The sequence below is a fragment of the Ornithorhynchus anatinus genome, chromosome 5 (genome assembly GCF_004115215.2).
Source record: "Ornithorhynchus anatinus isolate Pmale09 chromosome 5, mOrnAna1.pri.v4, whole genome shotgun sequence".
Lineage (NCBI taxonomy): Eukaryota > Metazoa > Chordata > Mammalia > Monotremata > Ornithorhynchidae > Ornithorhynchus > Ornithorhynchus anatinus.
The window spans coordinates 65,138,731-65,163,871 of record NC_041732.1 but is presented as its reverse complement, the minus strand read 5'-3'; the positions used below and the strand labels follow the sequence as shown (position 1 = coordinate 65,163,871).

Below are 25,141 nucleotides of genomic sequence, written 5' to 3'. Positions count from 1 at the left end.
TAAATTTCCTTACAAGATGGCAGGATGGCAGGAAAGATGGACGACTCATTGGCTTGAGACAATTTTTTTTAAAATCAAATAAGGAAATACATTGCGAGAGTTGAATTTTGACTTTAATCTGTACTGAAACTATTTCAGGTTTACATTGGTCCAAAGATAAGAATTATTAAGAATTGAGGAGAGGAGACTCTGTAACATCTACAGACTTGGAATATCTTATTTCAGTGTCAAGCCAAGAATTACAGTGAAGCCTACGGTGGCTCTGAGCGTGTGAGAGCCAATGGAATTTATGGAGAACTTTCTTTGTACAGATGACTGTACATAGTGCTTGGAGGGGGTCCAGTGCCACGGAGTTAATAGGAGTTATCCCTGCCCAAAAGGAATTAACAGTCTACAGAGAAGGGAAGCAGGATGGAGTTGGTATTTTTGCTGAGGCCTGGTGTTCTGGCTGGACCTCTTACCTGTGAACTCTGATGGGGATGGCCTGCAATGGGCTGTGGTTTTCACACTGCACCCTTCCATGTCAGAGGCTCGGGGAGGAGAGGGGGAGAAGGAGGATGGGGGCTAGGGGAGAGACCGTCCCAAGGCATCCAATCAGAAAGTTAAGAGGGTCTGGCCATCGGATCATCCAGCTAGGGTGGACCTCTAGCTTGGTGTCCTTAGGAGTGGTGCTGGATGGGTACCTGGGAAGAGGCTCAGGTCAAGAGGTAGAGTCGTGAGGTTTTATAATAATAATAATGTTCTAAGCACTAGGGTAGATACAAGGTAATCAGGTTGTCCCACGTGGGACACACAGTCTTAATCCCCATTTTGCAGGTGAGGTAACTGAGGGACAGAGAAATTAAGTGGCTTGCTCAAGGTCACACAGCAGACAAGTGGCGGAGCGGGGATTAGAAGCCAGGTCCTCTGACTCCCAAGCCCATGCTCTTTTCACTAAGCCATGCTGCTTTTCATGGTTAACTTCTCCAGGTTAACTTCTCCAACCTACAGGATTCTTAGGGCTATAAATAGCTTGTCCAGGAAAGAGATGGTGGCCCCTTCAGAGAAGTAGATCTGAATTTGATGAACTCTGGGGCCAAGGGAAGAGTTCTGATCTTCGACATTCAAGCAATCAGTAATATTTTTTAAGCACTTACACTGGGTAGGTCATTATACTCAGTACAATAACAGTAATTTTGGTATTAAGCACCTACTATATAACAAGCACTAATCTAAATGCTGGGGTTGTTACTATAATCAGGTTCCCCATTGGGCTCTGAGAGTAAGTGGAAAGCAGAACAGATATTAAATCCCCATTTGGTAGATGAGGGAACTGAGTCACAGAGAAGTGAAATGACATGCTCGGGGTCACACAGCAGTTAAGTGGCGGAGCCAGGATTAAAACCCAGGGCTTCTGACTCCCCCAGCCCCTTACTCTTTCCACTAGGCCAAGAGTTAGACATGATCCCTACCCTCAAGGAACTTGCTTTCTAGCTTGGGAGAGAGACACTAAATCAAATTACAGGCTGGAGAAAGCAAAGAGCATAAAGATAGAGACATTAGGCCTTCGGGGCAGGGCAGGTGGTGGGGATATATGGTAGGGAGATGAGAGATAATCAGGGAAATTTTGGGTTAGACACATGATTTCAGAAGGACTTCGAAGATGGAGAGAGCAGTCATCTGCCAGAAGGGTGGGTACGAGCAAGAGGCCAGAGGGTGGTAGAAACAGCATGGCTTAGTGGAAGGAGCAAGGGCTTGAGAGTCAGAGGTCATGAGTTCTAATCCCGCCTCTGCCACTTGTCAGCTGTGTGGCCTTGGGCAAGTCATGTAACTTCTCTGGGCCTCAGTTACCTCATCTGTAATATGGGGATGAAGACTGTGAGTCTTACGTGGGACAACCTGATTACCCTGTATATACCCCAGTGCTTAGAACAGTGCTTGGCACATAGTAAGTGCTTAACAAATACCAACATTATTATTATTATTATAAGAACAAGGGACTTGAAAGACTTATGGATTACTGTGGCTGTGAGAAGGGCTGAGTAACAGATAGGCCATCGACTTATAGGCTTCAAACTAAAGAATCTGTAGAATCAGGGCCCTGAAAAGAGGTATCCCAACTAAAAAGACTAAATATCAAGTGCCCAGAAAGTAAAGAAACCAGCAAGGCACTTGATAACAATGTCTCGTCAGCCCTTTTGGAACCCAGGATTTATTACAAAGGGTGGCACTCATAGCGAATGAGGGTTTCTCAGAGACACTGTCTACCAAGCAGCCCTCAACAGGGTGAGGACAACATTGAAACTCGTTTGGGGAAAATAAGCTAAATCGAAGAACTCCTTCCAACGAAACCGGAGCTGCATTCATACTTCCCGGCTACTCATAATCACAACACAAGAGGCCCCTGAGAACCTGCCACAGGACCCAGAGATCAAGCTAAGGACAAGTGTGAGAAGTGGAGAGATGGCAGAGCTGAAGAATTCCAAGGTTAGGTTGCTGCCAGCAACAAGGACTCCTTTTCATCATTCTGCCCGTTTATGTTATTACTAAACTCTGACGTGTTTGGATAGGACTCGCTAACTTACCATCCCATCAATCAATCAAACAGTGGCATTCACCGAGTGAGCACTTACTTTCTGCAGAGGACTGTATTGAGTGCTTGGGAAAGTATAATACAACAGAGTCGGTAGACGCGTTCCCTGCCCACACTGAGCTTACAGTCTAGAGCGGGAGGTTAGACATTAATAGACGTTATACATATCATTTTTAATTTTTCCAGGGAGTAAAAACACTTCAATGAACTCATGACTATGCCTTCTGCCATTGAGGAGATGGCCTAGAAGATCTGCCAGAACATGGAACAATGATTGTAGATGTAGTTTTCACACTATCTCCATCCTACTAATCCTCCCCATACCCCTTGAGCAAGTTGCCTGCACCCACTCTCGTCCAATTCTCTGCTTGACCCCGCTCCAATTGGGGTTCTGCCCCCTTGACTCCTTGGAAGCTGCCCTCTCTAAGGTCACCAGTGACCTTCTCTAAGACGTTCAGTGGCCTCTACTCCATCGTTATCCTTCCTGACCTCTCAGCTGCTTTCATCACTGTGGACCATCCCTTTCGCCTTGAAACATAGTCTAACCTTGGCTTTATGGACACTGTCCTCTCCTGGCTCTCCTCCTCTCTCTCTGGCCGTCCCTTCGTGGTCTTCTTTGCATTTTTCAGGCTCCTCCTTTGCCTCCCACCCTTTAACTGTGGGAGTCCCACAAGGCTCAGTTCTGGCTCCCCTTAATTCCATTTACATCCTTCTTTTGGCTTTGTTACACTGGGCAAGCATATGTTTGGAAGTTTGGAAGTGGATTACCAGTATAATATTCTTTTCGTCACTTGTGTCTGCCTGAGTAAAATTTCATGTCTAGCATCAACCCAGAATTGGCAGGGAAAGCTTCTTGTTGGCAGAATGAACATTTGAGTCACTAGTCCCACCCTGAGAGTACTGTCTTCATCGTACCCATTTGATTGAGGAGGTTTTACCTTTTTTTTTAAAATGACATTTGTTACTATGTGCCTGGCATTGTACTAAGTTCTGGGGTGGATACGGGTTATTCAAGTTGGACACAGTCCATGTCCCACATGGGGCTCACAGCCTTCATCCCCATTTTACAGATGAGGTAACTGAGGCATAGAGAAGGGAAGTGACTTGCCCAAGGTCACACAGACAGGTAGCAGAGCCGGGAATAGGTCCCAGGTCCTTCTAATTTCCAGGCCCGTGCTCTATCCATTAGGCCACACTGGCTTCTACTTGCTTTAAAGCCATAAAATTAGGTATTTTCTCTCATTTCAAAGATCACTTCACTTTTAGAGCCTTCTAATTTTTCCTGTTCTGTGGCATTTTCATGTCATCAGAATTTACCAGACTCCCCAGTTGGAAAAAAATCTAAAAAATAACAAACTCACTGTACTATATCAGTGCAAAGACAGGGCAGGCTTGGCCTTTGTCAGCCCAAACAGGATTAGTACACCCCAAGTGAAAACAGTATAATTGGGGCAGGTACACTTCACATTTTGCAAGGAAGACCTGAGTCACACTGACTAAGAAGATTTAGGGGAGAGAAAACAAACCCAATAAACAATGCTTTCCCCATGAAAATATCAATCAAATAGCTTATATTATGTGCTACTGATGAAAAATTCAACCCATCATCATTTTTATCTTAAATGTCCAAAGGATTTATTTTTAAAAACAGGATATAGAAATGTACGTCAATGAATAGTATTTATTGAGTGCTTTCTCTGTGCAGAAGAACATAGTACTAAACAATTGGGAGAGTACAATACAAAAGAGTTGGTAGACATGTTCTCTTCCCACAAGGAGCTTACGGTCTAGAGGAGGAGACAGATATTAAATTATGGATAGGTAGAAAAGTGCTGTGGGGCTCAGGGTGGGGTGAATATCAAGTACTTTAAGGATGCATATCCAATCGCATAGGCGATGCAGAAAGGAAAGGGAGTAGGGGAAAAAGTGATTTTAATAAGACTTTGAAGATGGGGAGAGTGGTGATCTGTCATATATGGAGGGGAAGGAACTTCCAAGCCAGAGGGAGGACGTGGGCAAGGGGTCAGCAACGAGCTAGACAAGATCAAGGTACGTCACCCCTCAGTGTAACATTGTGGTATTTGTATTCATATTTGTACTACCGTATTGATTAACAATCACTAGATTAATCCTATTTACACCATTTAACAAAGTTTACATTTTCAAAACCGTGTAATGTTGATATTGGAAAACTGATAGTACACATTGCCATATTGCACCAATCTAATTGAGGTTGTTTGTCCGTTTGGCCTCGTGCAATCGGTCGCAGTGAGAGTTGGTGTACACAGGCTTTGACACTGCCCCCCTTGCATTTAGGAGCAGATCTTAAGGCTATTTTGAAATATTCTTCCAAAAATTCTTGCTCTTCTCAAGACCAGTCTTAGGCTGCAGTTTCCAGAGCTGGGACTAGGAAGAATATTTTTGTCTTTGTTCCCAGTTTACCAGTGTTGCTTTGAAATACATGATCATAAATGCTCATAATAAATGCAGGGCATAGAATATTGCTTTTAACTAAAATTAGGACCATTGTTTATTGCTCCTGTTTCTAGCATGTGCAGAGATTAGGCGTATGCACTTTTGGTCCTGTTTCTGGGTTAGTGGCACTTCTCTGGGGATCAGGAAATTTGAGTTATAGTTCTAGTTCTGAGACTAGGCCATTAGTGGTGGAGGTTGCAATCAGTAAATCAGTGCTATTTATAGAACACTTACTGTGTACAGAGACCTGTACTAAGTGCTCGGGAGAGTACCGAGTTGGTAGACACGATCCCTGCCCACAAGGAGTCTACAGTCTACAGTGGGAGACAGGCATTAAATTATGGAAAAGGACAATGTCCATCATGGAACCTAGTAGAGTTTAAGGATATTTACATAAGTGCTGTGGGGCTGTGGGGAGCATTCAAAGAGCTTAGAGGGTTTTGACTGAAGAACCCTGAAACGTGGGACCTGGACTGTGTCCAACCTGGTTAGTTTATATCTGTCCCAGTGCTTAGTAGAAAGCCTGGCACAAAGTGAGCACTTAACAAATACCATAAAAGTTGAACTGTCAGGATGTGGTAATAGATTGAATATGTGCATGAGATAGATTAGTTGAGGATAACGTCAGGGTAACAGAATTGTTTGTTGGGGAGGATGGTGGTGCTGTCTACAGTGATGGGAAAGGCAAGGGAAGGACAGGGTTTGGATGGGAATATGAGGACTTCTGTTTTGCACATGTTGAGTTTGGGGTATCAGTGGGACATCCACATAGAGATGTCCTGAAGTTAGGAGGAAATACAAGACTGCAGAGGAAAGAGGTCAGGGCTGGAGATGTAGATTTGGGAATCATCCATGCAGAGCTGATAGTTAAAGCCATGGGAGCAAATGGGTTCGCCAGTGAGTGGGTGTAGATCGAGAATAGAAGGGGGCCCAGAACTGAGAGTTGGGGGACTACCACAGTTAGTGAATGGGGAGCAGAGGAGGACCCCGGAAAAGAGATGAGAATGAGTGTTGTCTTGTACTTTGCCAAGTACTTAGGCCAGTGCTCTGTAAGCATTCAATAAGTATCATTCATTTCACTTTTCTTTTAATGGCATTTGTTAAGTGCTTACTGTGTGCCAGGCACTGTAGTAAGCACCGGGGTGGATACAAGCAAATCAGGTTGGACACAGTCCTTGTCCCACATAGGGCTCATAGTCTCAATCTCCGTTTTACAGATGAGATGGCTGAGGCCCAGAGAAGTGAAGTGACTTGCCCAAAGTCACACAGCAGACAAGTGGCATGGCCAGGATTAAAACCCATGACCTTCTGACTCCCAGGACCCTGCTCTGTCCACTACACCATGCTGCTTCTCTAAACCAAATCTAATGGACTCTACTCCATCCTAATCCTCCTTGACCTCTCAAATGCCTTTGGTACTGTGGACCTCCCCTTCTCCACTGTCTTCTTCCGGAAACACTATCTAACTTGGATTTTCTGACAGGATCCTCTCTTGGTTCTCCTCCTATCTTACTGGCCACTCCTCAAGTCTCTTTCTCTGGCTATTCTTCTGTCTCCCATTCCTTATCAGTGGATGTCTCTCAAAAGTCCAATTTTTAGTCCCCTACCCTTTTCAATCTATACTCGATCCCTTTAACTTTCATCTCCACACAGAGGACTCCCAATTCTATCTCGCTAGCCCTAAACTCACCCCTCGTGCCTCCAAGGTATCTCTACATAAATGTCCTCCCAGAACCTCAAGCTCAACGTGCCCAAAACTGAACTCCTCACCTTCCCTCCCAAATCCTCTCTTCCATCTAATTTTCCTGTCACAGTTGACGTTGCTATTAGAGAAGCAGCGTGGCTCAGTGGAAAGAGCATGGGCTTGGGAGTCAGAGGTCATGGGTTCAAATCCCTGCTCCGCGACTTGTCAGCTGTGTGACTGTGGGCAAGTCACTTAACTTCTCTATGCCTCAATTACCTCATCTGTAAAGTGGGGATTAAGACTGTGAGCCTCACAAGGGGCAACCTGATTACTCTGTATCTACCCAACACTTAGAACAGTGCTCTGCACATAGTAAGCACTTAACAAATACCAACATTATTGTTATTATTATCCTTCTCCACTATCTCTCAAGTCTGAACCTTGGCATGATCCTTGATGCTCTCTCTCTTTCAACCCCCATGTTAAGTGTATCAGTAAAGCCCTTCCTTCACAGCATCTCCAGAATCCTCTCTTCCTTCTTCATTCAAACTGCCCACTACCCTGGTCCAGGCGTTTGAAATATCCTGACTCGTTCCCTCTGTCAGCTTCTTTGCTGCCCTTCCTGGCTCCAGTGGCAGTATTAATAGCACTTATTAAGTGCTTACCATGTGCAGAGCATTGTACTAGGTGCTGGGAAAGAGTGTACACGTGGGAATGTCATGGACCCTGACTCTCGAGTTTGTCCCCTCTCTGTTCCACTGCTCACCTCACCCAGATGCCTGGCTCATTTTTCTGACACATTGTTTTTGCACCCAGTTCCCCATTCCTTTAATGGTTGCCCATTCTTCTCTGAACCACACTCCAGACCACCCACTTTAAGGCCCGCAATCAGCTCTCTGCCCCTAAATTATCTTCACTCCTCCTCCAGTCCACCAGTCCATCTCAGTTTGTGAACTTCACTCCTCTCAAGCCAGTTTAACTCATCATGCTCGCTTCATCTTCACATCTGGCTGACCACTGCTCTCCCATCTTCAGGGCCCCTCTGAAATCATATATCTCCTCCAGGTGGCCTTCTTTCATTAATCTTTTTCATCTCCAAAGTCCGTTGCTCCCCTCACTGCCACTTGGGTACTTCTGCATCGCCTGAACACTTGGGCACTTGCCATACTCCTTTTGCACTTCTGTACGTATCCATATTGCATTCCCCTGCCTGTGATTAAGTGTCAGTCTCTCCTTTGAGGGCAGGGATCATGTCTACTATCTCTGTTGTACTCTCCCGAATGTTTAGTACAATGCTCTGCCCAAACTAAGAGCTCAGTAAATGCTTGATTAATTGAATGATTGAAGATCAGAAATTATCCCTTGACCCCAGAATACGGCAAATTTATAGTTAGGCAAATCATTTTTCTTTAAGAAGAAAGAAGAGCGAACCGACTCTGGAAATTACAGGGGAATCTCTCTGCTTTACACTGCTAGCAAGATTCTAGTCAGAGTCCAGGCTACTGAACTACAGTTACTTACCTGCTGTCTCTATCACACGTGGCTTCAGATCAAATTGTGGCACAGCAGATAGGATCTATGCAGTGTGACAGAGAAAAAGCGCAGAGATCGATACCGAGAGCTTCATACCGTGCGTTTTGATTTGATAAGCATCTTTGATGACCTCAGCAGAATGGGGTTCTGGAAATTTTTCAGCAAATTTGGCTGCCCTGAGAAAATATAACAAAATTGCTAGGCTACTCCATGACAGGCTGGTTGATTAAGGTCAGATAAAAGGATCTCCGTCTAATCCTTTCCCCCTCAACTGTCGGAGTGACATAGTTGCATGGCAGGTCGGGTCCTGTTCAACCTGTTCTGTGTTGCCATGTTAAAGGATGCAGCGAGGGATTTACAAGCGGACATCAGAATCTCCTTCCGATCAACTGGTAAACTTCCAGCTCAACCATTTCAAAGCCTCTGAGATAGCGGTTCAGTAAACTTTTAAATGCAGATGACACCAGAATACATGACTGTCATTATGAATCGCTTGGCAGGTGCCGCACAGCCCTGCGCTCAGACGATAAACCCTTAGAAAACGGAAGCCACGTCCTCGCCTATGCCCAAGAAACCGTACTCGCCCCCGAAGGTTTGCATTGGCAACACAGCACAGGGCAGTCACCGAAGTCGGTAACCTAAGCGTTAGGCTGTCCAACAGTGCCCAGATGGGGGAAAGCAGATGCATAAAGGCCAGCGTGGTCTTCGGAAGATTGCTGGACAAAAATGAATCGTCATGAGACATAAACCTCCTGGCGAGTTGAAGTTCTGCTATGGCTGCTGTGATGTCCAGCCTTCTAGATGACAGTGAGACCTGGATCTACCTCGGAAGACACTTCCAACTCCTGGAGCAGTTTCATCAACATCAACTCTGACCCATACTGGACGTCAGATGACAGAACAAGATTACCAATAACGAGGTCCCGGAACACAGTCAGCTCCCTGGTGTAGCTACACAGATCCTCTGGATGGAGCACGGGAGTAGAATGGATGGCATCGGCATATCCAGGCAACTGCTGGATGGCGACCGAGGCTAGGGAGGGAAGGAAAACCACTGTACAGACACGGCGAAGCAGACGTTTGGAAGACCACTGCTACAGACAGATAGGCTTGGTAGATAGAAATCAGAAAAGCATTTGCTCTCCAACTGACATCGAACTCTCCCACCGGGTTCTGCCCACAGTAAGCACTCAATAAGTACGATTGATCAATTGATCCTAGAGCAGTGGGTTTGTGAGGTTCAGAATGTGAAGAGGCAGAGTCCAAGACAGGCTGTTCCAACGTGGGACAGACCTACTAGTGCATCAAGGGTGTATCCTTAACTAGTAATAATAATAATAATAATGTTGGTGTTTGTTAAGTGCTTACTACGTGCAGAGCACTGTTCTAAGCGCTGGGGGAGATACAGGATAATCAGGTTGTCCCACGTGAGGCTCACAGTCTTAATCTTAAGACTTAATCACAGTCTTACCTCATTTTACAGATGAGGTAACTGAGGCCCAGAGAAGTTAAGTCACTTGCCCACAGTCATACAGCTGACAAGTGGCAGAGCATGGATTCGAACCCATGACCTCTGACTCCAAAGCCTGTGCTCTTTCCACTGAGCCATGCTGCTTCCCATGTAAGCAATGCAGGACACTGTGTCTATCTTGCATGTGTCTTTTCAACCATATTGACATGCATGTGGAGGTCCGCCCCATCAGCATCATCCGTGAATATGAAGGGCGGCTTTATACGGAATTCAGCACTCCCCTCAGGTAGCCAGGCAATATAAAAGCTTTGTTGAAGAGCAATCTAAGTAACAAGAGCCATTTGTCTTCACAAAGGCAGCTTGTGTTCTGGGTGGCAAGTTTGACATAATGCTCACCAGTAGCTTTTTACATGAAATTTTCTCCGATGCTTAAGAGAAACATTTTTACTTTGCTGTTGCTGAAGCTTGATTCAAGTATTGTTTGCTTAAGATCCAAAAGTTCCGTCATCATCGTCGATGGCATTTATTGAGGGCTTACTTTGTGCAGAGCACTGTACTAAGCACTTGGGAGAGTAATAATAATGATGGCATTTGTTAAGTGTTTATTAGGTGTCATTCATTCAGTCGTATTTATTGAGCGCTTACTGTGTGCAGAGCACAGTACTAAGTGTTTGGAAAGTACAATTCAGCAACAAATAGAGACAATCCCTGCCCACAGCGGGCTCACAGTTTAGAAGCACTGTTCTAAGTGCTGGGAACAATACAACAGAGCTGGCAAATACTTTCCAGAGAGTGTAGCTGGCGTTGAGGTAATATAAAGGGCTGCTAGGATTTAAAATGATTATTGCTAATTTTCCCCTACTCTTTAAGTGTTGTATAGTAAATCAACAGTACAAAAATTGGATGAGTTGTTGAGGTCGGGTGGTTTAAGGAACGGGTAGATCCTAAAGCTTCACCCCTCTACATTTTCGTCTGAATAGAGTCTTGGGTTGGTGGTTGCCAAAAGCTGTTGATATTGGAAGACCTTTCAGGAGCTAAGGTGGAGTTGCTGTCAGTTTAGTTCTTCACATAGAGAGCCGTGTGGAAATTGTACCTAGGCGACTTGGAAAATTAGTAGATTATTAAATGAACTTTTGCATTTTGACAATAAAACTTGGGAAACAAAGACTCCCTTTTTAATGCAGAGAGCCTGAGTGAATTTTTGACATCACCAAAATGTCACAGCGATTTCCAATAAATGGCTGCTTTTCATCAGAAAGACCATAGAAAAATGAATACAGAAACTAATTATAACTACCCCCCAACCGCCCCCAGTAGTAGTGCTTCTGGACCAGGTTGGAACTCAAAGCAGATTGCTGATGACAGTTATCAAAACTGGCCAATCCGTACATCTTAGAATTGGAAATTCTTCCCTTAAAATATATATTTTGTGCTTTTTTTTCCTCACTGTACATTTTCAATTTTTATCTTGACTTTTTTAAGAGCTGTGATGGATTTATCCATACCCCAAAGAAAAAAAGCATTGAAAATTTTTGCCAGGAAAGCGGACTAGTATCAAAGCAAATAGTAAGTGCTTAACAAATATCATTATTATTATTCTTTTTAATAATTAAGGGTAGGGAGAGGGTAAATACCCAAAGGTATGTCAGTCCCCTCCCAATTTCAAGAGGTAAAAGTCTCAAGGATTCAATTGTGACATTTGGAATTGACTTGTTTAAGAAGAAAATTAGTAGGTGAAAATATCACCCCTTGCAAGGAACTTTGCAGTAGTTCAGAAATATTGAAAATGGAATCCACTAGTGCTTGTCTTGGGAAAGGAAAACGTGTCGTTAAAGGAATCTGGAAAATTTAGAAAATTAGAATCGGGAAAATGTAAACACCGAACGAAGCTCCTGGGGTGAAAGGACAAAAAAATACAACAACAGGGGCCGACGTTGACTTCTAGCAGTTGAGCCATGGGAGGTTCTCCAAAAAGAATGCATTTCATAATCTGCATTGTAACCCAGAAGCATACGATTTAGAAGAATTTCAGTAGAACGAAATTACCTCAGTTACCTCATCTGTAAAATGGGAATTAAGACTGTGAGCCTCATGTGGGACAAACTGATTACCCTGTATCCACCCCAGCGCTTAGAACAGTGCTCTGCACGTAGTAAGTGCTTAACAAATACTAATGTTAGAAGCATGAGAGTTCTTAGTACTAGTGACTGGAATCTTTTGTGCTTTGTGGAGTTAGGGCTGGTTAAAGGAACTAACGGTTGCAGGCCAATCCGGTTTACACCTCTCCAAAGCTAGGCTTGAAAATCATTCTACAGTAGAATGGCTTAACATTCCCTCTCCTTTTCCCCTCCCCCTGCCAATCGACCTTTATCATGCAGGATCAGGTAATGCATGTAGATAATGTGACTAGATTATTATTTCCCTAGTCCACAAATCCCCTTGGCCTTGACTTGCGTTTCAGGGTAATTGCCTGAAGAGTCAAAGTCGTTGGATATTGCTGTCCAAAAGTAAATTTCATTTGAAAAAAATGACCCTCACACTTACACGGCAGCAGAGCCGTGAAAGCTTTTTGAGAACCGAACAGCTGGTTGATTGCAAATTCTTCAGCCTAACAATATTTTTCGCTTTCAGTTTCAGTTAGAATTTTGCTGTGATGTAAACAGTCATGCAATTATAAATGTGGAGTAGCATGTAATTCTGACATTCTCCGAAGTCTACATTGGTAATCATCTTCCAATACCTCTCCCACGACTCATTTTGTTATAAATGGCTTCCTCAAGTGCACCTTATAAATTGGGTTCCATAAAAAAAAAAAATCAAGATATTTTTCTCGAGGTGTGAAAACGACAAGATACTTTTCCGGCATTTACAACCAAAATCTGGGATGCATTTCAATGCTCGTGATATTTAACGTTCCTGTAGCTTTGGAATCCTTGAGGTCGAAAGCCCTCCACCCCCCAAAACAAAACAAAACTAATGACGGACCTTAAAAACGAAAATAGCCTGGATAACGAGCATAATAACTGCTTGTGACTCTGGGCAAGTGACTTCACTTCTCTGGGCCTCAGTTTCCTCATCTGTTAAAAGAGGCTGAAGACTGTGAGCCCCACATGGGACAACCTGATTACTTTGTATCTATCCCTGCACTTAGAACAGTGCTTGGCACATAGTATGCGCTTAACAAATACCATCTAAAATAAAACCAAACCAAAAAAAAATGAGCTTTTTGAATCAGGAGGAACAGAGCAGTGTACTGAGCCCACCAGCGTGGAACATCACCAACTAGAATTTTGTTTTCTTTAGGATCAGGTTGCTGGGGGGCAGAATAATAATAATAACAATAATAATGGTATTTATTAAGTGCTTACTATGTGCCCAGCAGTGTTCTAAGCGCTGGAGTAGATCCAAGGTAATCAGGTTATCCCACGGGGGAGACTCCCTGTTTTAATCCCCTTTTTACAAATGAGGTAACCGAGACAGAGAATAATAATAATAATAATTGTGGTTTGTTAAGAGCTTATTATGTGACAAGAACTGTACTAAGCTCTGTGGGGTAGCTAAAGCATATTAGGTTGGACCCTGTCCCTGTCCCACATAGGGGCTCACAGTCTCAATCCCCATTTTACAGATGAGGTGAGCCCGTTGTTGGGCAGGGATTGTCTCTATCTGAATTGTACATTCCAAGCGGTTAGTACAGTGCTCTGCACACAGTAAGCGCTCAATAAATACCATTGAATGAATGATTGAATGAGGTAACCGAGGCCCGGAGAAGCAAAGTGACTTGCTCAAGGTCACATAGACAAGTGGCCGACCCGGCATTAGACCCACATCCTCTGACTCCCAAGCCTGCACTCTTTCCATAGAACAGTGTGTGGCACATAGTAAGCCCTCAACAAATGCCATCATCATTATTATTATTAAAAAGCCACGCTGCTCCCCGAAACAGAAAAGAAGTCGTCAAGCCATCCCGCTAGCTAGAAAGACGCCACTTCGGGGGCCGCCGGCCTTGGCAACCTGGCCGGAGGAGAAACGCTGGGAGCCCGGTTTTGCTTAGGGATTGTCTCCATGTGTTGTCAAATCATAGATCCCAAGCACTCAGTCCAGTGCTCTGCACGCAGTAAGCGCTCAGTAAATATGGGTGAGTGAATGAATGAGTGAATGAATGAAACCTACCCTCTGCTCTTCCCCCTTCCCCTCCCCTCAGCACTGTGCTCATTTGTACATATTATTTATTACCCTATTTATTTTGTTAATGGGATGTATGTCAGCTTGATTCTATTTATCTCCATGATGTTGTCTTGTTTTTGTTATGTTCTGTTTTGCTTTGCTGTCTGCCTCCCCTGTTTAGACCATGAACCCGTCATTGGGCAGGGATGGTCTCTATGTGTTGCCGAATTGTAGATTCAGTACAGTGCTCTGCAGGCAGTAAGCGGTTAATAAATATGATGGAATGAATGATTGAGTAAGTGAATGAATGAATGAATGAGTGAATGAATGAGTGAGTGAATGAATGAGTGAATGAATGAATGAAACCCACCCTCTGCTCTTCCCTTCTCTCAGCCCTATGCTCATTTGTACATATTATTTATTACCCTGTTTATTTTGTTAATGAAGTGTATATCTCCTTGATTCTATTTATCTCCATGATGTTGTTTTGTTCTGTTTTGCTTTGCCGTCTGTCTCCCCCCTTTAGACGGTGGGCCCGGCCCGGGATGGTCTCTATGTGTTGCCAAGTAGTGTATTCAGTACAGCGTTCTGCAGGCAGTGAGCGCTTAATAAGTACGATGGCATGAGTGAGTGAGTGAGTGAATGAATGACTGAGTGAATGAATGAATGAGTGAATGAAACCATCCCTCTGCTCTTCCCTTCCCTCAGCACTGTACTCATTTGTACATATTATTTATTACCCTATTAATTTTGTTAATGAGGTGTATATCTCCTTGATTCTATGTATTTCCATGATGTTTTGTTCTGTTTTGCTTTGCCATCAGTCTCCCCCTTTTAGACGGTAGGCCCGTCATTGGGCCGGGATGGTCTCTATGTGTTGCCGAGTTGTAGTTTCAGTACAGCGCTCTGCAGGCAGTGAGTGCTTAATAAATACGATGGAGTGAGTGAGTAAGTGAATAAATGAGTGAATGAATGAATGAGTGAATGAAGCCCACCCTCTGCTCTTCCCTTCCCCTCCCCTCAGCCCTGTGCTCATTTATACATATTATTTATTTCCCTATTTATTTTGTCAGTGAGGTGCACACCCCCTTGATTCTATGTATCTCCATTATGTTGTTTTGTTCTGCTTTGCTGTCTCCCCCGCTTAGACCGTGGGCCCGTCCCTGGGCGGGATGGTCGCTCTGTGTTGTAGAATTGTAGATTCAATACAGTGCTCGGCAGGCAGTGAGTGCTTAATAAATACGATGGATGGAGTGAGTGAGTGAGTGAGTGAGAGTGAATGAGTGAATGAAACTCACCCTCTGCTCTTCCCTTCCCTCAGCACTGTGGTCATTTGTACATATTATTTCTTACCCTATTTATTTTGTCAATGAGGTGCACGTCCCCTTGATTCTATGTATCTCCATGATGTTGTTTTGTTCTGCTTTGCTGTCTCCCCGCTTTGGACCATGGGCCCGTCCCTGGGCGGGATGGTCTCTCTGTGTTGCCGAATTGCAGATTCAGTACAGTGCTCTGCAGGCAATGAGTGCTTAATAAATACGATGGCGTGAATGAGTGAGTGAGTGAGTGAGTGAGTGAGTGAGTGAGTGAGTGAGTGAGTGAGTGAATGAGTGAATGAAACCCACCCTCTTCTCTTCCCTCAGCACTGTGTTCATTTGTACATATTATTTATTACCCTATTTATTTTGTCAGTGAGATGTATATCACTTTGAATCTATGTATCTCGATAATGTTGTTTTGTTCTGTTTTGCTTTGCCGTCAGTCTCCCCCCTTTAGACCGTGGGCCCGTCTCTGGGCCGGGATGGTCTATCTGTGTTGCCGAATCTGCAGGCAGTGAGTGCTTAATAAATACGATGGAGGGAGTGAGTGAATGAAACCCACCCTCTGCTCTTCCCTTCCCTCAGCCCTGTGCTCATTTGTACATATTATTTATTACCCTGTTTATTTTGTCAATGAGGTGCACGTCCCCTTGATTCTATTTATCTCCATGATGTTGTTTTGTTCTGTTTTGCTTTGCCGTCAGTCTCCCCCCTTTAGACGGTGGGCCCGGCCCTGGCCCGGGATGGTCTCTCTGTGTTGCCAAGTTGTAGATTCAGTACAGCGCTCTGCAGGCAGTGAGCGCTTAATAAATACGATGGAGTGAGTGAGTGAATGAATGAATGAGTGAATGAAACCCACCCTCTGCTCTTCCCTTCCCTCAGCCCTGTGCTCATTTGTACATATTATTTATTACCCTGTTTATTTTGTCAATGAGGTGCACGTCCCCTTGATTCTATTTATCTCCATGATGTTGTTTTGTTCTGTTTTGCTTTGCCGTCTGTCTCCCCGCTTTAGACGGTGGGCCCGGCCCGGGATGGTGTCTCTATGTGTGGCCGAGTAGCGTATTCAGTACAGCGCTCTGCAGGCAGTGAGCGCTTAATAAATACGATGGAGGGAGTGAATGAATGAGTGAATGAATGAATGACACGAAGTCCCCCTTCCAGCGGATGAGTGAATGAATGACACGAAGCCCCCCTTCCAGCGGATGAGGGAATGAATGACACTTAGTCCTCCTTCCAGCGGATGAATGAATGAATGACACGAAGCCCTCCTTCCAGCGGATGAGTGAATGAATGACGCGAAGTCCTCCTTCCAGCAGAGGCGTTGGCAGCCGACGGCTTCGCTGGTGGTTTTTTTCTTTTCCCCCCTCCTCCTCCCTCGGCCTCTCGGCAGGATGGCGGCGCCTGGAAGGGTTAAAGAGGCCTCGGTCGATGGGTCGATCGATCGTCCGGGCGGTTAGGCCCAGGAGGGAGGGAGGGAAGGAAGGAGGGAGGGAGAGGAGGGAAGGAGGGAGGGAAGGAGGGAGGGAAGAAGGGAGGAAAGGAAGGAGGGAGGGAAGAAGGGAAGGAGGGAAGAAGGGAGGGAGGGAAGGAGGAAAGGAAGGAGGGAAGGAGGAAAGGAAGGAGGGAAGTAGGAAAGGAAGGAGGGAAGGAGGAAGGGAAGGAGGGAAGAAGGGAGGGAGGGAAGGAGGAAAGGAAGGAGGGAAGAAGGGAGGGAGGGAAGGAGGAAAGGAAGGAGGGAAGGGAGGGAGGGAAGGAGGAAAGGAAGGAGGGAAGGAGGAAAGGAAGGAGGGAAGAAGGGAGGGAGGGAAGGAGGAAAGGAAGGAGGGAAGGGAGGGAAGGAGGAAAGGAAGGAGGGAAGAAGGGAGGGAAGGAGGGAGGGAAGGAAGGAGGGAAGGAGGGAGGGAAGGAGGGAGGGAGGGAAGGAAGGAGGGAGGGAGGGAGAGAGGGAAAGAGGGAGGGAGGGAGGAGGGCCGGACCCAGCTGTTGGCCATCCGTTCCCCCCCGTCCCGTCCCGTCCCGCCCCGCCCCGCTCCCCTCTTTCCCTCCCCTTTCCCGCCCTTTCCGGAGCAACCCGCCGACGCCTGATTGGCCGAGGCCCCGTCTCTCCCCCGCGGGCAGCCAATCGGAGCGGGCGAGGAGCTGTTGGTGTGGTACAATGGGGAAGCCGAGCCGGAGCTAGCCGCCGCGATCGACGAAGAGCGAGCCGGACAGCGCGCCCGCAGGACCGCCCCGAGGGCCGAGCCAGGTAGGCGCCGCGCCGCGCCGCCACGCGACGCTCCCCCGCCGCCTCTCGAACCCACCACCCCGGGACCCGCCTGGGGCCCCCCCTCCCTTCCCCACCCCGGCAGGGGACGGACCGAAGGAAGGAAGGAAGGAAGGAAGGAAGGAGCAAGGAGCGGCGGCCGGGGCCCGGCCGGGAGGGGCGGCCCCGCAAACTTCACCCGGAAACTTTCGCCCGACGCCGTCCGGGCGGCCGGGACCGGGGTGACCTCTGCGCCCCGGACCTCGAAAAGGGGGACCCCCCCCCCTCCCCCCGCTCCCACCCATCCGCCCACCCCTTTTTCCAAGAGGCGCTGGGATCCCCCCCACACCCCCCCCCCCACGCTGAATAACGTCGGTCTCCCTTCCGCGCTATGTGCTGAGCGCTACGGGGTCATCGGGCTGCCCCACGGGCGGCCCCGAGGCTTCAACTGACACCGACCTTATTAAAACTAATAAGAAACGGTGGTATTTGTTAAGCGCCTACTGTGGTTTTTTTTTTGTTGTTGTTGCTAAACGCTTACTATGTGCAGAGCACCGTTCTAAGAGCGGGGATGATGATAATATTGGTATTTGTTAAGCGCTTACTATGTGCAGAGCACCGTTCTAAGAGCGGGGATGATGATAATATGGGTATTTGTTGAGCGCTTACTATGTTTTTTTCTGTTGTTAAGCGCTTACTATGTGCAGAGCACCGTTCTAAGAGCGGGGATGATAATAATATTGGTATTTGTTAAGCGCTTACTATGTTTTTTTCTGTTGTTAAGCGCTTACTATGTGCAGAGCACCGTTCTAAGAGCGGGGATGATGATAATATTGGTATTTGTTAAGCGCTTACTATGTTTTTTTCTGTTGTTAAGCGCTTACTATGTGCAGAGCACCGTTCTAAGAGCGGGGATGATAATAATATTGCTATTTGTTAAGCGCTTACTATGTTTTTTCTGTTGTTAAGCGCTTACTATGTGCAGAGCACCGTTCTAAGAGCGGGGATGATAATAATATTGGTATTTGTTAAGCGCTTATTATGGTTTTTTTTTTGTTATTAAGCGCTTACTATGTGCAGACCACCGTTTTAAGAGTGGGGATAATAATGTTGGTATTGGTTGAGCGCTTACTATGTTTTTTTTTGTTGTTAAGCGCTTACTATGTGCAGAGCGCCATTCTAAGAGCGGGGATAATAATGATATTGGTATTTGTTAAGCACTTACTATTTTTTTGTTGTTGTTGTTAAGCGCCTACTATGTGCAGAGCACCGTTCTAAGAGCGGGGATAGTATTTGTTAAGGGTTTACTATGTTGTTTTTTTGTTATGCGCTTCCTATGTGCAGAGCACCGTTCTAAGCGCGGGGGAGAGGCAGGGTAATCGGGTTGTCCCATGTGAGGCTCACAGTCTTCATCCCCATTTTGCAGATGAGGTCACTGAGGCCCAGAGAAATTAGGTGACTTGCTCACCGTCACAAAGCTGACAAGTGGCAGAGTGGGATTCGAACCCGTGACCTCTGTCTCCCAAGCCCGGGCTCTTTCCACTGAGCCACCCCCATTTTACAGAGGAGGCCATGGACAAATACCAACGTTATTATTCACCCCCATTTCACAGAGGAGGCCACCGAGGCCCAGAGAAGCCGAGGGGCTGGCCCAAGGTCACACAGCTGCGAAGCGGCGGAGGCGGGATTGGAACCCACGACCTGTGACTCCCGAGCCCGGGGTCCTGCCGCTGAGCGATGCTGCTCCCACTTTCTGCCGCCTTCCCAACAACTGGCGACTCTGAAAATAGATGGTGGAGGGAAAGCCGGGGGCGGGGGGAGGGGGAAATTAAAAAGAAGTCACCACCCAGGAGGGTCGGGTGTAAAAGAAAAGGTGAAAAAAGTTGGGAAGAGCGCGATTTGGGAAGGGGAGAGCCGAGGTCAGAGTGTTTTCTGGTCTTCGTGTGCGTCTCCCCTGTAGACTCTAAGCTCGGTGTGGGCAGGGAGCGGCTCCCTTGATGGCTGCTTTGTACTTTCCCAGCGCTCAGTACAGCGTGGCATAGTGGCTTGGGAGGTCGTGGGTTCTAATCCCGGCTCCACCTCTCATCAGGACTGTGACTTTGGGCAAGGCACTTCACTTCTCTAGGCCTCAGCACCCTTATCTGTAAAATGGGGTTGAAGACTGAGCGCCCTACGTGGGACACCCTGATTACCTTGTATTACCCCGGCGCTTAGAACAGGGCTTTGCACATAGTAAGCCCTTAACAAATGCCATCATCATTATTATTATTATTATTCCTGTCCCGGCTCCACCTCTTGTCAGCAGTGTGACTTTGGGCAAGGCACTTCACTTCTCTAGGCTTCAGTTCCCTCATCTGTAAAAATGGGGATGAAGTCTGTGAGCCCTACGTGGGACACCCTGATTACCTTGTGATTACCTTGTACTACCCCAGCGCTTAGAACAGGGCTTTGCACATAATAAGCACTTAACAAATGCCATCATTATTATTTTTCTCTGGGCCTCAGTTGCCTCATCTGTAAAGTGGGGATCAAGACTGTGAGCCCCAAGTGGGACAATCTGATCACCCAGAGTCTGTCCCAGCGCTTAGAACAGTCTCTCTTTATGGCTGCATTGTACTTTCCAAGCGCTCAGTACAGTGTGGCGTAGTGGAAAGAGCACGAATTTGGAAGTCAGGGGTCATGGTTTATAATCCCGACTCTGCCGCTTTTCAGCGGTGTGACTTTGAGCAAGGCACATGACTTCTCTGGGCCTCAATCGCCTCATCTGTATAATGGGCTTCGAGATTGTGAGCCCCATGTGGGACAAACTGATAACGTTGTATCTATCCCAGTGCTTGGCACATAGTAAGTGCTTAACAAATACCATTATTACTGTTACAGCAGTCTGCACACAGTAAGCGTGCAATAAAAACGATTGCATGAAATGGGGGTTAAAGCTTAAAGTCTTTGAGATTCCGCCGCAGGTTGGGGGTTGTAGAGAGCAGCGTGGCTCAGTGGAAAGAGTCCAGGCTTGGGAGTCAGAGGTCATGGGTTCTAATTCCGGCTCCGCCGCTTGTCAGCTGTGTGACCGTGGGCAAGTCACTTAACTTCTCTGTGCCTCAGTTCCCTCATCTGTAAAATTGGGATGAAGACTGTGAGCCCTAAGTGGGACAACCTGATCACCTTGTGTCCCTCCCAGTGCTTAGAACAGTGCTTGGCACATAGTAAGTCCTTAGGAAATACCAACGTTATTATTATTATTAGAGAGACCTGCATTCAAGACCAACCTGCTCAGGCAGTTTCGCAGAGTCGAATGGCTGTAGCTCACTAGAGGCATATTTTGGACTTCCCTTGGGTGTCTTCAGGCGTAAGCAAACCATTGGCTAATTTAAAAAATAATGAGCTGTCACTTTTTAGGGGGTGAAGTGTATTAAACTTTGGTTAAAGGACGGAGAGAACGGCCCAGAGAGTTGTAGCAATTGCAGTGTCTTTCATCCAGCACGTTGTGGTCAGAGCAGTCTCCCTCCAAGGTACGTAGGGAAAGGTCGCTTTTTCTTCTTTTCTTGAACCTTTAGAGACGTGAAGAGAAAGGAAACCCAAGGGAATATTTGAGATCAGGGGCAAAGTTGACCTAAAGGCGTACCCTACAATCCCTTTCTTTTTAAAGGAAACCTTTTTTTCCTCAAGTGGAGTGGGGATTGAAAATTTGCACCTGCTTTGTATTTTATATTAACCAGCTTAATTGATAGTATAGCATTTTATGGCTTTTTTTTTTTAAGGGAAGAGCCACAAGGAAGTTGCCTGGGCTAGTGCCCTTGGATTTAAAAAAAAAAAAAGTTCGTTTTCTGGGTATCATACTCTCCCAAGCACAGAGTAAGCACTCAATAAATACAATTGATTGGGTAGGGGGATAATGCCATTTGGAAATATGTACTCATCTGAACCAGTGGTATATTGCTGAAGGTTTTTTTGGGTCAAGCACTTAAAATACAAATCCAAATTTAAATCCAATTTTAAATACAGATGGAGAGTCTTGTAGAATTTTAAGTATGTCTCAATTCTGAAACTTGAAAAATTAGAAGTCTTTCCCGTCTTTATACTGTTCTAAGCCAGTTACCCAACAAAATTGTGCTCATCCAGGCAAAAGAAGGAGCAGTATTTTAGGCAGCAAATATCTTGCATTTTGATATGTTTCTGACATTTCACAAGTTAAACACTTATTTGGCATTCATCTGATTGGAAAAAAAAATGTACAAACCCCGTGTTCACATTTGATAAACACCCCAGACTTTATTAAATGTAGTAAAATTTGAATTTGATACTCATGCATGTTGTTTATTCAGAGGGCGTAACCACTCCTGGGTAGCTTATATATTATCGTGGTCTTGACCCAGAAAACTAAAGACTGATAGATTTCCAACATTTTTACTAAGGTTGAAATTTTATTTGCATTAATAAGATCACAGATTTATCTGTAACAAAGTAGTTACAATATGATGTAAGCCTGTGGTGGATAGGGGACATGTCTACAAACTCTGTTGTACTCTCCCAAGCGTTTAGCACAGTGCACTACATACAGTAAATACCATTGATTAAAACCCACCATTTCCTACTGATGCAAACTGATGAATTTTGGTCGCGGTTAAATTTAATTTCAGATATGCGGTGTCTACTTCTATAAAGCACAGTAAGCAATTTTTCTAGGTAAATTATTGTCTCAGGAACCTTATGTCTGTCCCTGTCTCCACCTCTAAACTCCAAGCTTGCTCTAGGCAGAGAATGCTAACTCTGTTGTAGTCTTCCAAGTGCTTAGTACAATGCTGTGCAAGTAGTAAGTGCTCAGTAAATACCACTGATTGACTGACTAGGCATAACAAAAGCAGAATCACAGATGGCGTAAAAAATATTTTTCCAGGAGGCTCTACTGTTTCAGCACATGCTGTCTTTTATGCTTGTAATGCCTCTAAAATTATACCTTCCTATATTTCCTTCGTCCATATGCTTTTTGTCGGTAACAGGTTTTATTGAATTTTCCAGGAGGAAATTCTGAATTTGTAGGGGTTGAAACATTCTTTTGCCACTAATTACTGGTAGTGTTAAATATCTTACTAGAAAAGAGTGATTTCATACCTACAAAAACTGTGGTGAAGTTTTAATTTTTTAGCCACTTTTACCTCTCTCTCTAGCTGGGGAGCTAGCGGGAACTTTTAATTTAGATAAGGTATTGCCAAATGATCGAAGAATATATTTATCCTCCTCTCTAGTAATACAGCAGAACATTGAGTGTTAGAAACTTCCACCCACATACCAGTCGTCATGCACGGTGCCAGGGCGGTAACCCAGGACAGTTTCAGGATGGAGCAGCTGGGAAGTCAGGGTGCAGGCCAGCCAGCAACAACCAGGGCTCAACTACCCGCTTCTCCTAATCTCTGCCGGATCAGATCCTTCCCACCGCCTCTCTCTTGCTCCGACTTCCATCGCTACGGCTGCTCCTGCTCTGGAGCCTCTCCCTCCCTTCCTCCCCCCATCTCTTTCTCCTACATCTCTAGTCATTTGGTAGGACTCCTAGACTTTAATTATAATGGCCGCTGCTGATTCGTTTTATAACTCTGTAGATGCCTGGTGTAGATAGGATGAACGATTTGTATATCGTAGTCTAAAAGTATAGTGTTTTTTTTTTCTCATAAGTCGCCAAAGTCCTTCTTGCTTCTTAAGACAAAAGGTTTGACTGAGGAAGCTTTAAAGCAATGACTTCAAACCTTTTGAATCAATCACTCTGTGGAAATAAATGCATATCTAGCAAAACCATGAACCCTTGGATTTGTGTGAATTTAATCGAATGGGTAACTACCTAGGACTTTCTTGGAAATCTATTGTTTTGACATTTTAGTTAACGGAAGTCCTTTGATGATTGATTTTTGTGTGTGTGTGTATGGGATCCTTTAAATTTTACTTTAGAGATGGTGTCAAGATTCGTGAGTACCGGGTATTGGGGGTGGGCACTTTTTACTGACAATCGCCATTTCTTCTTTTGGGTTAAGGAAGGCAGAGAGGTGAGCAGGAGGTTGGAGACATCTACTGTTCTGGTTCCTTTGAATTTCAGGAGGTGATTTTTAGTCACACTGATTCTTTAGGGACTCCAGAAGGAGTCCTGGAGGCTCTGATTACTTTTCGTCCAAAAAAAAAAGGAACCAGTTCTGATTTCATGGGGTTTCTGACCAGTGATAAAGCAATGCACATTCCTGCATTTGGGAAAAGAGGATTTTTCTTTTTCTTTTTTTAAGCATTTTGCAGCAAAGGTCTTTGGGAGGGTTTGTGTGTGGGGGCGGGGAGGGTGGGAGCGGTGTCTCCATTTCTTGAATAATTTGAAATTGTCCCAATCCTTTCTCCCTCTGTGTATATACCCTCCTTTATGGGAGGAGTAGAATCTTCAGTGGAATTGCAGTGGAGTGGGGCTCTCAAATGGACAAATTAGAAAAGGCTCCTGATGTATCTGCTGTCACTTCCTTTTATCATAGAAATTGAGATTGTTCATTAAGAGAACTTTTTGGTCCAGTGGCTTGGGCTTTTGACTTATATTGGAACTGTAGGGGAATCACATCATTCTAAAAGAAATGCGGGCCTCTCTTAATTAACCTTAACTTCCCTCCCCGGAGTCTGAGGCACACCACCCAGCAGTTGGGGGTTGAAGGATGGGGATGGAAAAAGCCAGAAGTCAGATGGTACCTGTTGGGGCTATTTAATCAGTGGTGAAGGTCTAGGTTTCTAATTAAAAGAACATTTAAGATTATCTCGCGTGCTCGACAGGCCTCACAGGACCTGAACGGAGCTGGCTATTGTGGGCAGTAAAGATCCCGGTGGCTACCGAGGCAGCTGTGTTGATAACCACCGGCCGGTCTGTGGTGCCGTAATTGTGGTGGTTAAGCACTTTCTTCATTCTGAGCCCTGGGACAGATAAATAAGGCTCACAGTCTAAGTGGAAGGGAGAGGAGGTACACAACCCCCATTTTTTTTTTACAGTTGAGGAAACTGAGGCACAGAGAAGTTAAGTGACTTGCCCAAGATCACCCGGCAGACAAGCGGGAGAGTCGGAATTAGAACCGAGATCATTTGACTTCTGGGGCCCTGCTCTGTCCACTAGGCCATGCTGCTTCCCTTGTGTGTCACGTGTGGTGCCCTACGAGACAAGAAGAATAACGCTGGACAGACTGCTAGCCCTGTAATCAGTGCCGTCACGCAGGTCGTGAAGGCTTTGGGACTGGACCGAAGACTCTGCTGGCGTTGGCCTGTACGGTTCTCTTAGCGCCCGGTTGTCCAGAAGGCGCTGATGTGGGGTATCGCAACCCATCTGCACCCTTCCTTCTCCCCTCTCCTTCCATTCAGTAGGTCCAGAGGTGAATGTCACAGGAGGAAGGGTTTGCCTGCCTGAAATGTCAGGTCAGAGCAGTGCCACATATCATTTTGGAAGATATTTGGTGGAACCTGACCCGGGTCGTCTCTCCTTTGTGTGCACTCGGGAAGAGTTCGACAGTGAAACCAAATGGCAATAAGCGTTGACCCAACAGAAACTTTTGCGCAAGCTTTGTGACACTGCCTGTGATGTAGGTTTGAGCAGATTACTTATTAAGAAACTTGCCTGAATTCTGCAAGGGAAGTGTAAAGAGGTTCTTGCAAATACCGCAGTTATTATTATTAT

The 25,141-nt window shown here is 45.6% G+C and overlaps 1 protein-coding gene across 5 annotated transcripts in view; it reads left to right on the top strand.

Moving 5' to 3' along the window:
• PRDM2 (PR/SET domain 2) overlaps window positions 1-25,141 on the top strand; it is a 186,639-nt gene that overhangs the window by 40,915 nt on the left and 120,583 nt on the right. For 4 of the 5 annotated variants that reach the window (XM_029064399.1, XM_029064403.1, XM_029064402.1 and 1 more), the window contains one exon: window positions 17,343-17,469. The exons of the other annotated variant lie outside the window; for it this stretch is intronic. In XM_029064399.1, the coding sequence (XP_028920232.1) occupies window positions 17,343-17,469 (127 nt within the window). The remainder of the gene's footprint in view (window positions 1-17,342; window positions 17,470-25,141) is intronic. 5 annotated transcript variants of the gene reach the window in all.